This window comes from Miniopterus schreibersii (assembly GCF_964146895.1).
Source record: "Miniopterus schreibersii genome assembly, chromosome: 3".
NCBI classification, from domain to species: domain Eukaryota; kingdom Metazoa; phylum Chordata; class Mammalia; order Chiroptera; family Miniopteridae; genus Miniopterus; species Miniopterus schreibersii.
The window spans coordinates 61,412,378-61,424,796 of NC_138103.1; the positions used below are offsets into that span (position 1 = coordinate 61,412,378).

Sequence of the window (12,419 nt, forward strand, 5' to 3'; positions counted from 1 at the left end):
CAGAAATAAAAATATAATTTTTAAGATTATTTATTACAGTTTTTAAACATTTAAACATCATCTCACTATTTTGCAAAGGATAAGATGACTTACTTTTCCTTTTCTTGAAGCTGATGTTCCTGAGAAACCATTTTAGGTTCTGTCCCGAGATTTTTTTGCATCCGCTGCCTCCTCTTTCTACTTGGTGCAATATCAGTGACATCAGGACTCGAAATAATGGAATCATCTCTTCTTAAAGTAGCTAAAATAAAATGACATTAAAATGTGATCCAACAAGACCATATATATAATTTGTGAATAAAGTCTCAACTTGCTGCTTTAGTGCTGATATAAACTGACACAATTAATACACAGCAAAACAATTTTTAACAAGTCATGCAGATTTGAAGTGAGTCAGCTAGAGAGTGTGAAATACTTTCATACCAAAATAAAACATAAAGTATGTTGTATACATGGAATAACTTGAGCAAAATGGTCTTTGCCTATCTTGGGTAACAATCTTCTCAAATGCATTCTAGGCAGTTTGATCTCTCAGTGCTGGAACTAGATAGAAATGCCTCAGAGGCACCTCTAAAAGGTATCTGGATGGAAAAATAATGCTACAGGAATAATATAAATCGCACTGGTACTAAACAGCAATTGTGAGCAGAAATGGCAATTTCTGATAGCGACCCAGAGATAGTTACCCAGACTTTTCCACTAACTGTGAGGAGAGAGCCCAAGAGAAATGAAAGAAAATACTAACAGATGTCTCTAATGTAGCTAAACCATGAAATTGCCTCTAAAAGTGTTTGATACACATGAAACAGAAGCAACAATAGAAACATGCCTGATTTATGTTCCTTTATTCTCTTAGAAACAACTTAGTTACAAAGAGCTCTAGGGGAGTTTAGAATTCTTTCATCCAATACACAGTATATTCTGCTATAATGCATATTTCTATTAAAAAAAGGAGCTCCTTTGCTATTGGTAAATAATAAATACTATCAATATAATTTGGACTTTGGATGTGTTGCTAGTTCATATGATTTTTTTCTCTAGCATGTTAATGGTTTAAAGTGCTCAGGGGTAAGCTTTCATCCCAATTAAAGGGAAAGACTTAGCAATGTATAAAGGCCTAAAAAACTGAAGATGAGTGGCTAAAAAAAAAAAGTCTGGTACAAGTCCACTGCTTTAGCACAAATAGGAGCTGGTCTAGTAAACCCAAGAACCCCACACTATTCAAAAATTAAGCTCTTCACTAAAGCTGCAATAGAGATGAACAAGCTATGGAGACATTTCTCCCTGTATCTTGAATCAGATATTTAATTTTGATGAAACTACTTCAAGTGCATTCAATAACTCCCATCTCCACGTAAGAGGAAGTGTGATGCAAATGGTTAGCTGACTATGCTGCTGGGCACAAATGTTGCAATTAATGAGAGTTAATTAATAGAGTTAATATTTTTATTAGGATTTTAACTAGAGAACTAATAGCAACCTACGCTGAATAGATTTTGTGTGGTCTGACCAAATCTTAACCTTTCGACATGAGCTCTATTATTTGTAGTGCACGGTTGTGCAGAAGGAGAGGCTTTTCAAGCACACATTTATCACCTTCTAGAAGAAAACTGTATTTTGAATTTTCATTCGGCAGTCATGCTTCTCTGAGTGACTGTGATCACTTGGACACTGGTGACCAATCTCAGGAAACTCTTCTTCTTTTGATTTTTTTTTCTTAAAATAGGTATCATTTTTGAAAACATGTCTGCTGGACACTTTGCTGTGGGTTTTATTTATATTATCTTATTAACCTTTCACTTTGTGTAGTACTTACTATTACTACCTTTACTTATTGGAAAACCAGGGTATTAAGTAACTTGCCCAAATCATTCAGCCTGTGTTTTTATATTTTACACAGGACAATTTAAAAATGTTTCTCCCTAGTGGGTAAATTAGCATTTGATCAAATATTAATTGAATGCCCATCAAAGCATATTTTACTTTCCAAAGTTCTTTAAGTTATTAGGACATATAAGTTCCATTGTATTTCTTGTAAATTATTTTTATTAGCCCCTAAAAGTATTTTTGGAGTAGAGAAGGATAAATTTAAAACACATTCAAGCTGAATGATTGCCCTATTTTAATTAAGGCAGGAGGTGACTAAGGAAGAAATTCTCGTTTACTGATTTCTTACCCAGTCTGCTCTTATCTAGGATTCATTTACTCAGTCACATAAGCAATCAACAAAGTACAGGCTGTCTATGAACAAAACTAGCAAAACTGTCTTAGTTAGAGGACATTTCAACTATAGTTAGACTTGAAAAATGGAGAAAGATTGCATTTAATGACATATTGGACATCAAGGAAGAAAGAATATTAAGTTTAAATTAAAATATATGATAAATTTTTTAAAAATGAAGTCACCAAAAACTTCTGCCACTCATTTCAAAACTCTAAATAATGGCTTACACATTGGCATCCAAAAGGATGTTTTAAACGTGATATGGTTATATTACTTGTTATAACATCTACAATTTACTTTAAAATACAATGTGTTTCGATGTGTATGTTAGTCAGGGTGAGCCATAATCCACGTGTTGCCAGCATCTAATCAAGAACACACACCAGAAGCAGTTTGCTCAGTTCTAATACTAATTTCCATACTCTTATAGAGGCTACCAGAGGCACTTCTGCAATCAGAATTTCAATCAATAACTGATGATTTATTAATTGGTATACTGACTGACAAAAATGTGTGTATCTCTTGGTGAACATGGCAGGAAAACAGGCATGATGAATATTGCTTACGGGCTCTCGTGAGTGAAATTAAAGGTATTCTAGATTTATAGCTCGGCTAAAATATTTTAGATCTCCAGCATTTTATCAACAGGGCATAAGAACCCACTGAGGTCTGTTTACTCTTAGAGATGATGCCCTGTGCTAAATGTCGAAGTGGTTCTGTGTCCAGCTGTGGACTCTGGACAATTGTGGTCGCCTGATACCATGGAAAACCATCATTCCTGCCTCAGGAAGCTTTATATTGCCAAAAATAAGCATTTTACAGGGGGGAGTGACTGGGACACCTAAAAGGGCAGACAACTGGAATTTCTTTAAGCTTTCAGGGCAGGTTTGTGAATTATTTTGTGCTGACTTGCTAGCAATATTGAGTTGGTAACTGCCTGTATGTGTGGGAAAATAACCTGATACTTTATTATCATTATCCCACACTTCAAACTTCTCGGTGCCCACCATTATTTACCCAAAGAACCAAGAGTTGTGTGTAACCAAGTGTTTCAAGTCCATTTACAGTGCCACTTTTTTCCATTCTCCTGAGGCTCTCAAGTCTCGGAGCCACTGTCATGAGGAAAAGGGGCCTGCACACAAGCCAATTACTGCTGAAAATAAATATGTCTTTTTTGTGCTTGCACCATGGGAAACTCTTTTCCCTTCGGTTTATTACATGCATGTAACAGCAAGCTATAGAATATTCTCTGAATTTATACATTCATTTAAAAGGAAGTTTTCATGACATTTATATAATCTTAAATAAAAGGGAAAATGTTCCATTCTATCCCTTCCTCTCCACTCCTGCGATGCCAGAAACCAGGAAAGAGGCGCCTGGTTCCTGTGTATCAATGCTTGATGCTGTGTGTCTCTTCTGGCCTTGGATCCCTCCCTCCAACAGCGACTCTGAGTCTCCAAACAAGCAAAGCTGTTTTATATACAACAGAAGGGATGTGATCTACATCGATAGGAAGTCAAATATGGGACTTTCAAGATGTCTATATTATTTCACAACCTTACATTTTTTTAAAAACTCCTTACCCAAGGACATATTTTTATTGACTTTAGAGAGAGGAAGGGAAAGAGAGAGAAAGAAATATTGATGTGAGAGAGAAACATGGATTGGTTCCCTCCCATACATACCCTGACTGGGGATCGAACCAGCAACCTAGGTATGTGCCCTGACTGGAAACAGAACCCAAAACCTTTTGGTGCGCGGGACGACACTCTAACCAACTGAGCCACCCAGCCAGGGCATATAACCTTGCATATTTGTAAGGGCAACAATGAAAGCTTTCACTTTCAAGTCTTGCATCCCATTTTCAAAGAAAAAAATGAGTCCATATTAAGTTTACTAGGTTATACACACTCATTTGAGATAGGAAGAAAAGCCTGAATAGAGTGGGAAAAGAATGGGAAATGTTCAAAGGGTAATGAGGGGTCTGGCCTGGTTAGAGTGGTGCACATGGGAAAGGAATACTCGGGAAATGAATGGAGAAGTGCGGGCAACAGGAAAGGAGGAGAGGAAAGGGGGACAGAAAGGTGCTACATAAACTGAAGTTTTCAAATCCAGGCAGAAGTGTATGCATTTGACACTGACTGGGGAGTTTTTCCTGAGATTCCTCCTCCAGAATTCTCAGTTTTTAGTATTCATCAGTCTCTGTCATGACCATGTGTCTTGCACCATTTCCAGGAATTTTTGAAAAAAGAAAACAAAAGAAGAGAAAGCAACGATTGCCAATTAACTTACTAGAGCTGAAATTCTTATTGGCAGAGCTGTGGGATGGATTTCAAGGTCTCATTAGGTTCACTGAATCCAGAGAATGAGGATCTTCACAGAAGCCTTGCTCTTGTGAAAGGTGGCTCCACAGAAAGCCACACTTGTCCCATGTGACAGAGGAACTGCAGGAGCTTGGCAGGGAGTTCAGGCAGGGCGGGCAGAGCTGGCTCCCTGGGGACTCGCAGTGTCCAAAGGAAATGACTGTGGGGTGAACTGCTGGCCATCTGCCTAAATGCCAGGAGTTAAGCTAGCTGGTAAACTTGTCTCTAACCATGAAACCCTCAAATCTCAGTATGTTTAAAAACATTTTGCAGGTTTATAATTTGTTTTATCAGGGCCTCATTATTATCTCCTGTCTATGGATTTTTCCCCCTCTTCATATGCTATATAGCTTGACACACAGATTCTACAAAACTCTGAGAGAGATTGCCACACTTCACTCCACCCCCACCTCAAACAAACATACCTCTCTCCAGGCCCTGCACAAAACAAAAAATGAATGTCGTCAGGCATGTTATTCATGGTGATGGCTACTCAGCTCTTAGGTTAAAATACTGAATAAAAGAGGCTCTGATCTTTAGGTCCCTTGGCCATGAAGAAAGAAATGTGTGCCGCTTGCAACAGGCCACGTCCAAACAGAAAACTTGCAGTGGTTCCCATAGCCTGCAAAATAAAGTCCTAAGATCCCAGCCCTGCATTCAAATCCCTCTACAATGTGAGGTTCACCTACCTCTCTGACCACACCTCCCACAGTCTGTAAATTATCCCAAGGCTCCAGGGTTCCTTCATCTTCCTTTTGTTCCTTACTTTCTGTCTTGAATGTCTTCCCCTCCTCTATCAGCTCAGCTGCGTGCTCCCCTCCAGCACAGCCCATTTCAGTCATTCTGAGTAGTTTCAATCCACAGCCATCTCTCTTTCTCTATGGGGCTGAGAGTGTGAACCACTCATTTTATATATACTACTTTGTGTAGTTATTCCTTCTATGTTTAGCTTCTGTTCCCCAACTAGATTATAAGCACCCTACAGCCAGAGGGCATGCTTTACACTCAGCCGTATCCCTGACATCCTGCCCAACAGCGTTCCACGAGAATATGAAGACTTGAACGCCTATTTTCAAATGTGTGTCTTATTTTTAAACCAAAACTTGGTTTACCTATGGGCCTTCAGATGAGGCGCATATGAAAATCAAATCAGGACTGGGTCTGGGTCTCTAATTCTGCCATTCACCTTTGACATATTACAGAATCTCTTTAAGTTCCTCAGCTGAGAAATATATGATTTCACTCATATGTGGACTCTAATGAACAAAATGAACTAACAAGCAAAATAGAGACAGACTCATAGAGAGCAGGCCGACAGCTGAGAGGGGGATGGGGTGGAGGGACTGAGCAAAAAAAAAAAAGAGAGAAAAAAAACCCCTCGGACATGGACAACAGTGTGGTGACTGCTAGGGGGAGAGGGGGTGAGGGGAGGAGGAGGGTATGGGGGACATATGATGGACGGAGACTTGACTTGGGGTGGTGAACACACAATACAGAAATGTGTTGTGGAATTGTGCGCCTGAAACCTATATAAGTTCATTAACCAGTGTCACCCCAATAAATTCAATAGAAAGGAAAAAAAAGAACACAAAAAAAGAAATCTGTGTTTACCATGATTTCTGACATGATTCAATGAGATAAAATAAACTTTTATAAATCATAATATCAGAAATATTTGATATAAGCATTAAAGTATTATTAACAATATGTGTGTGTCCTTACAAAAAATTAAATTGAGATTCATTTAGATGAATTTGAAGACCTTTTAGGCTATCTCCTATAGCCTCTTAGAGACATAAAAAGAAAATAATAGAAAAGATAAATTCATAACAAACCAGTTTTCATAGAACGATCATCCACTATGTTTTTCACTATTTTATTCATCTGTTCACTTCATAAATATTTACTAAGTGTTTACAATCAATAATTCACCTTGTTTTATTTCAAAAGATATAAAATGTTGAGAGAGAAAAGCAAAAATCCAAACCTTAAAATACTACTCTAAGTAAATGTGAAACTTCAGGAAACACTCTTTCTTTCACCAGGGAGAAAATCAACCAGTGCCTTGGGCTATCCTGTGTCTCTGCAGTGTGTCTTACTGACAGGTAGAAAGATAAGCCAAAAAAGAAGCTGAGATAAGGTTGGTAACACCATACTTCAATGAGCAGTATCTTAAAGTGACCTATCTTCAGGTAGTAAATTTCTCATCTGACCAAGCAAGCAAACATTATTTTCTCTCACCATTCACCTAATAGTTCTTTTTCCAATCTGTAATCAGCTGCTACCCAGTTTTCACAATCTAATCTGAATAACTGATGACTATCTTACACAAAAGGTCAATAGTCTAACCTACTAATCAGCAATCATCAAAATAAACCAATAATTAACAGCACTAAACACTAAAAAGGGTGTGTGTGTGTGTGTGTGTATCCATGTACCTACAGTTTTCCAAAAGTCAGGCTCCTCTTTTAGCCAGCAGAGGTGGAAGTCAGACTTAATGACAAAATGACACTGGGGCAACCTAAGAGGTAATCTTTGGAAATCCAATACTCTCAATGTCAGAGGCAAGGGGGACCACTAAAGATAAAGTACAGACTCTAAAGGCATAGAATTAAAAAAAAAAAAAAGTAAGTTGAATATATTAATTATTGTTCTAACCCTATAAAACAATCTGATTTCTTTAATTTAAAAAAAGTAATACCAAATGAACTCTGTTAACTTAAGGAGCCTATCATTCCTTCACTTATTCAACAAATATTTATTGAGTGAATTCTATGTGTTGGGCACTATCCAGAAGACATCACTACCATGTATTTCAAAAGTTTATAACTGGGTAAGGCAGAGGGACACATTATTTGCAAGAAAGCCAAAAGTCACACAAGCAATTATAAAGGAACTAACCTAGAAGTTCTAAGGTACACAAAGCTTTCTAATCTCAGTTTTTCTTTCCATTATCAAACACTATAAGTTGATTTCTTACATTGTTTTTCTTCTTGTGTGGATATTTCCTTTGAAAGCATAACCATCAGTATCAGATGGCTCTGAAGTAGATTTCTCAAGAGAAAATTAAAAGGTTAGTTCACTGAGAGCAAACTGATAAGAAAAGACTGGGTTTTACAAAACACTAATTCAAAAGAATGTATGCACCCCTATGTTCATAGCAGTGTTATTTACAAAAGCCAAGCTATGGAAGCAACTCAAGTCCCATCAACAGATGAGTAGATAAAAAAGCTGTGGTACATATATGCAATGGAATATTATTCAGCCATAAAAACAAATGAATTCTTACCATTTGCAACAGTGTGAATGGACATAAAGAGTATTATGCTCAGGGAAAGAAATCAGTCAGAGAAAGACAAATACTACATCATTTCACTTGCACGTGGAATCTAAAGAAATAAATAAATGAGCAAACAAAAGAGAACCAGACTCATAGACACAGAGAACAGACTGATGGTTGCCAGAGGGGAGGGGGATTGGGCAACTGGTTGAAAGAGGTGAAGGGAAAAAAATAACAGGAATATAATTCTATTCACAATTATACTACAACAAATGAAAATAAGATGGGTCAATTTTGGAATGGCTATGAAAGAGAAAATAGAATTTCCATTGCCCTGATGAAGTATGTTGTGTAAATTCATAAAGAACATTATATTGTAATCTTTAAATAAACATGGACTATGGAAGGGAAGGAAAGAGGGAGGGAGGGAGGGAGGGAGGGAGGGAGGGAGGGAGGGAGGGAGGGAGGGAGGGAGGGAGGGAGGGAAAACTGGGTTTGAAAGTTGAGTTTTAAGGATGATTCTGAGTGAACTCAAACAGCATATCTGAATTGAAACTATACAATCGTCTTTTTGGATAATCCTTTATACAGCTCCATGAGGTCCTTAGTAGATTGCATCACACTTGTGACAATATTTGTAATATTTATAAGCTCCATGAAGGCAGAGGCTGAGTTTGTTCCATTCACTGTTAGTACAAGACAGACTAGCACAATCTCTAACACACTATTTCCTCAATAAATGCTAGTTGACTGATATAAATTCTTAAATACTAATAGAATTAATAATTTCAAATAACTTCTTAAAAATTATTTTGAATCTATGTAAAATACTACACTATTGGTTAGTTATGCTTGCTGCTGCCAGTCTGGTTAACACTAAAAGAAAAATATTTGTAGGGAAAGCAGTTTATAAAAGAGAAAAATTAGCCTCCAATTTATATAGTATTTGTAGTTAAAAATAACAAACATTGAAAAGAAATTTTAATGGTTAAGACATTTTCAGAAAACAAAGCTACAATTTATTAAGTTTCACAAGCTTTACAAAAGGGCCTCTGCCTTCAACCTACATCATAAACTTTTGGAGCCAACATAAAGCTTTTATTGTTGTTCATGAGTCACAGGTAAGGTCTTCTGTCAACTTAAGACTTGTTTTAGTGTTTTATTCATAGAGATTTAAAGGTTTTTGAAATTTTCATTCTTTTTTACTTTGGTCAACTTTTAATAAAACCTAGGCCTTTTACACGGCTTATGATCTCATTGAACTAGTATAAATTTAAATATTGGACAAAAAAAGTAAAATATAAAACCTTTTTAAATAAATAATATCGGGAATCTTTCAGTTTATTTACCTATTTATTTATTAATCCTCACCCGAGGATATGTTTTTATTGATTTTTACGGAGAGAGGGAGGGAGAGAAGAGAGAAAAAATATCCATGCGAGAAGGAAACATCCATTGGTTGTCTCCTGTATGTGCCCGACCGGGGTTGGACCCAGCAACCTTTTTGGTGTAGTGGGTGACACTCCAACTGAGCCACCCAGCCAGGGCTCAGTTTACTTTTTTAAAGAAGGTACTACCCGCATGTTATCTGCAGTGACTCTAGGTTAACTGCTTACCTAGGACACGATCACTAGTTTAACTAGCAAGTCAAAATCACAATAGGGCGAAAGTGGCAACAGTGAAGTGGTGCATAATTACACGGTAAATTGGACAGGTAAGAATCACTCACCTTGGTCACAAACCCTCTTTGAAAAATAACAGGGGTAGAAAGAGGACCTGAATGAGTTTATTTGACATGATAGACTTTCGACTTCATTTTCCCAGCATTTGCTTGATCTTTTTAGAAAAGTTTGGAATATTTTTATTGCGTTTATTGGGGTGACACTGGTTAGTAAAATTATACAGCTTTCAGGTGTACAACTCTATAACACATCGTCTGTACACTGCATTGTGTGTTCACCACCCCAACTCGAGTCTCCGTCCATGGCCATTCATCCCGGTTCCCTCCTTCCACTTCGCCCTTCCCTTCCCTCTGGCAATCACCATGCTGCAGTCTGTGTCCATGAGTCTGTCTTTTTTTTCTTTGCTCAGTCCCTTCACCCTTCTCACCTTGTCCACAAGCCCCTCCCCTCTGAGAGCTGCCAGTGTGTTTTCTGTATCCATGAGTCTGTCTTTACTTCGTTTGTTAGTTTATTTTGTCCATTAGATTCCACAAATACATGAAATCATATGGAATTGTCTTTCTCTGACTGGCTTATTTCACTTAGCATAATAATTCTGATACATTAAGAAAAAGCCCTCTATTTGACTGCTCTATACTCCTTCACAATAAGGTTAATGCCTTTGTGATGTAATTTAGCAGGTTTGTAGTGGTTCTATGAAGAGGCAAATAAGAGGCTAAATTTCAGAGGTTTTCCTCAAAAAGTATGGAATGATTTTCCAAAAAGGAGATTTCCTGGGCTGTGGTACTAGACATATTGCCCCAACCAGCTCTCACACCAAATGTCAAGAAGGTAATATTTTACTAAGAAGGATTAAGAAAAGTTCTCTGCCAAATGACCAAAAAAATCTAATATAATGTTTATACTGAATTAATACTTCAGAAGCATCCTACAATCCTACACCTGAGTCTGTTAATCACTGTCTGATGACTATGGGCAAATCATGTAACAATTCTGTGAAAGTTTTTTTCAGCCTATAAAATTAGGTGTAAAGAAGTTAGACCAAATAGTTACTCCTGGTATAAAAGTGCCTAATTCTATAACCTAAGTTACTATGCTTTGAAAAATGATTATATTATCTGCATTTGGTAAGAAAAACTAAATGAATTTTCAGAGCCTTTTGAAGCACTTTTAAGTTACTATTGAGCTGTCTTGTCCAAATGAGAAAGTTTTTCTTCAGAAATTTCATTTCGAAACATCTGTATGCTTTTTTTTATATTACGCTGTTTCATACTGTTCATAAATTTTTAAATTTTTCATTAAAAACCTCATAAAGTTTTTATTTTTAAAACAAATATTTTGTATATTCTTTTGTCATGGTACTCAAAATAGACAAACAAGAGCAAAATTATTTTAAGCATTGATTTGACAAAGAGAATAACATTTGGGAAATTAATTACAGTTTATTATTGAGGCATACTCTTTACATTAGGCCTTATATGTGGGAAGTGTGTTTACCATCACTGCTAGCAATCATTGCTAGCAATGTGTTAACTTCTGATTTTCAGCATGCTGTCTTAGCAATGTGCAGCACAAACCCTTCTAATGCCACTATCCCCATAACTTACCCAGAGCTAAACTCAAAATAATTTTTGATGCCTTCCAAAACTTCACTGCTCACATCCAATCAGCACCTCCTAAAAAGTTCTGAACTCTGTCTAACTCTCTGTACCCAGTACTTTCATAATCTCTTACCTAGATTACTGTTACAGCTTAAAATGGCCAAAGCAGTTACAATTCATTCATTCCCTACAAAATGCACAAGATAATTTTTCTAAAACTGCAAATCTGATCAAGTTGTCCTTTCTCACTGCCTTGAAGTCAACGATAAAATTCCCTAATGCATTTTAATATTTCTTTCTTTTTCTGGTTCAACTTACTTTTACAACCTTACTGAATTTTGTCTGGTGTGCCATCCTTTCTCTCTCTTGGATTTTGCACATGGGTCTTCTGCCAGAAATAGTGTTCTTCTACCACCTAGCATTCAACTTGCTAACTCTCACCCTCCTTGATATCTCAGTAAAGATCTCACCCTGTCAGGAAGCCTCGGAAGTCTGGCTAGGTTTCCTTCCTCAGTACCCCCATAACACCTTTTACTACTCCTATCACTGCAGCATAGAGAGTGGTTATGGTCACAGACTAAGAAAAAAGAAGTAGGGAAAACTGTTTGGGGTTCTCCTACGGAGTACTAGATATAGCGGGGTTGAATCAGATTGTAAAGTCAGGGCATATGGCAAACAATCACAGTTCACCGAAACTGCCATTGAAAACTCCTTAAATTGCCCATTAAATACAGTAATATACAGTATATATAACACTGTATGGTAAAAGCCATGCACAAACACTTAATGGATAGCATAATATATAGTTTCATAGAAAACTGTATGCAGAAAGAGAGCAGGCAGACAGCTCTGGTGGCAGGAGCAGGGGTGCTGGGGGAGGGGGAAGGGAGGGGAAGAAAGAGGATAGGTCAAAAAGGGAATTCTTACTGAATTGCTATCTAATATTAATTTGTATTTTTTTCTTTTCTGATCAAATGAAATATTTTAAAATATCTTTCAAACAATTATTTACTCTAGCTGTATTTGTTTTTTAGTTAAACAACCATTCCTTTAAAATATAGGTATTGTCCGGGCACATGCCTGGGTTTCAGGCTCCATCCTCGTGGGGGCCTGCAGGAGGCAGCCGATCAACTGATGTCTGTCTGTCTGTCTGTCTGTCTCTCTCTCTCTCCTCTCCCCTCCTCTCTCTGAAATCAACAAAGACATGTTAAAAAATATATCGGTAGATATCAAATAAACATTTTAAGATTGAAAATTTAAATAAATTGG

At 37.0% G+C, this 12,419-nt stretch overlaps 1 protein-coding gene across 2 annotated transcripts in view; it reads right to left on the reverse strand.

The window, feature by feature from the left end:
- Window positions 1-12,419, reverse strand: part of XRCC4 (X-ray repair cross complementing 4) — a 182,011-nt gene that overhangs the window by 67,082 nt on the left and 102,510 nt on the right. For both annotated transcript variants that reach the window (XM_081132981.1, XM_081132982.1), the window contains exon 7: window positions 94-241. In XM_081132981.1, the coding sequence (XP_080989107.1) occupies window positions 94-241 (148 nt within the window). The remainder of the gene's footprint in view (window positions 1-93; window positions 242-12,419) is intronic.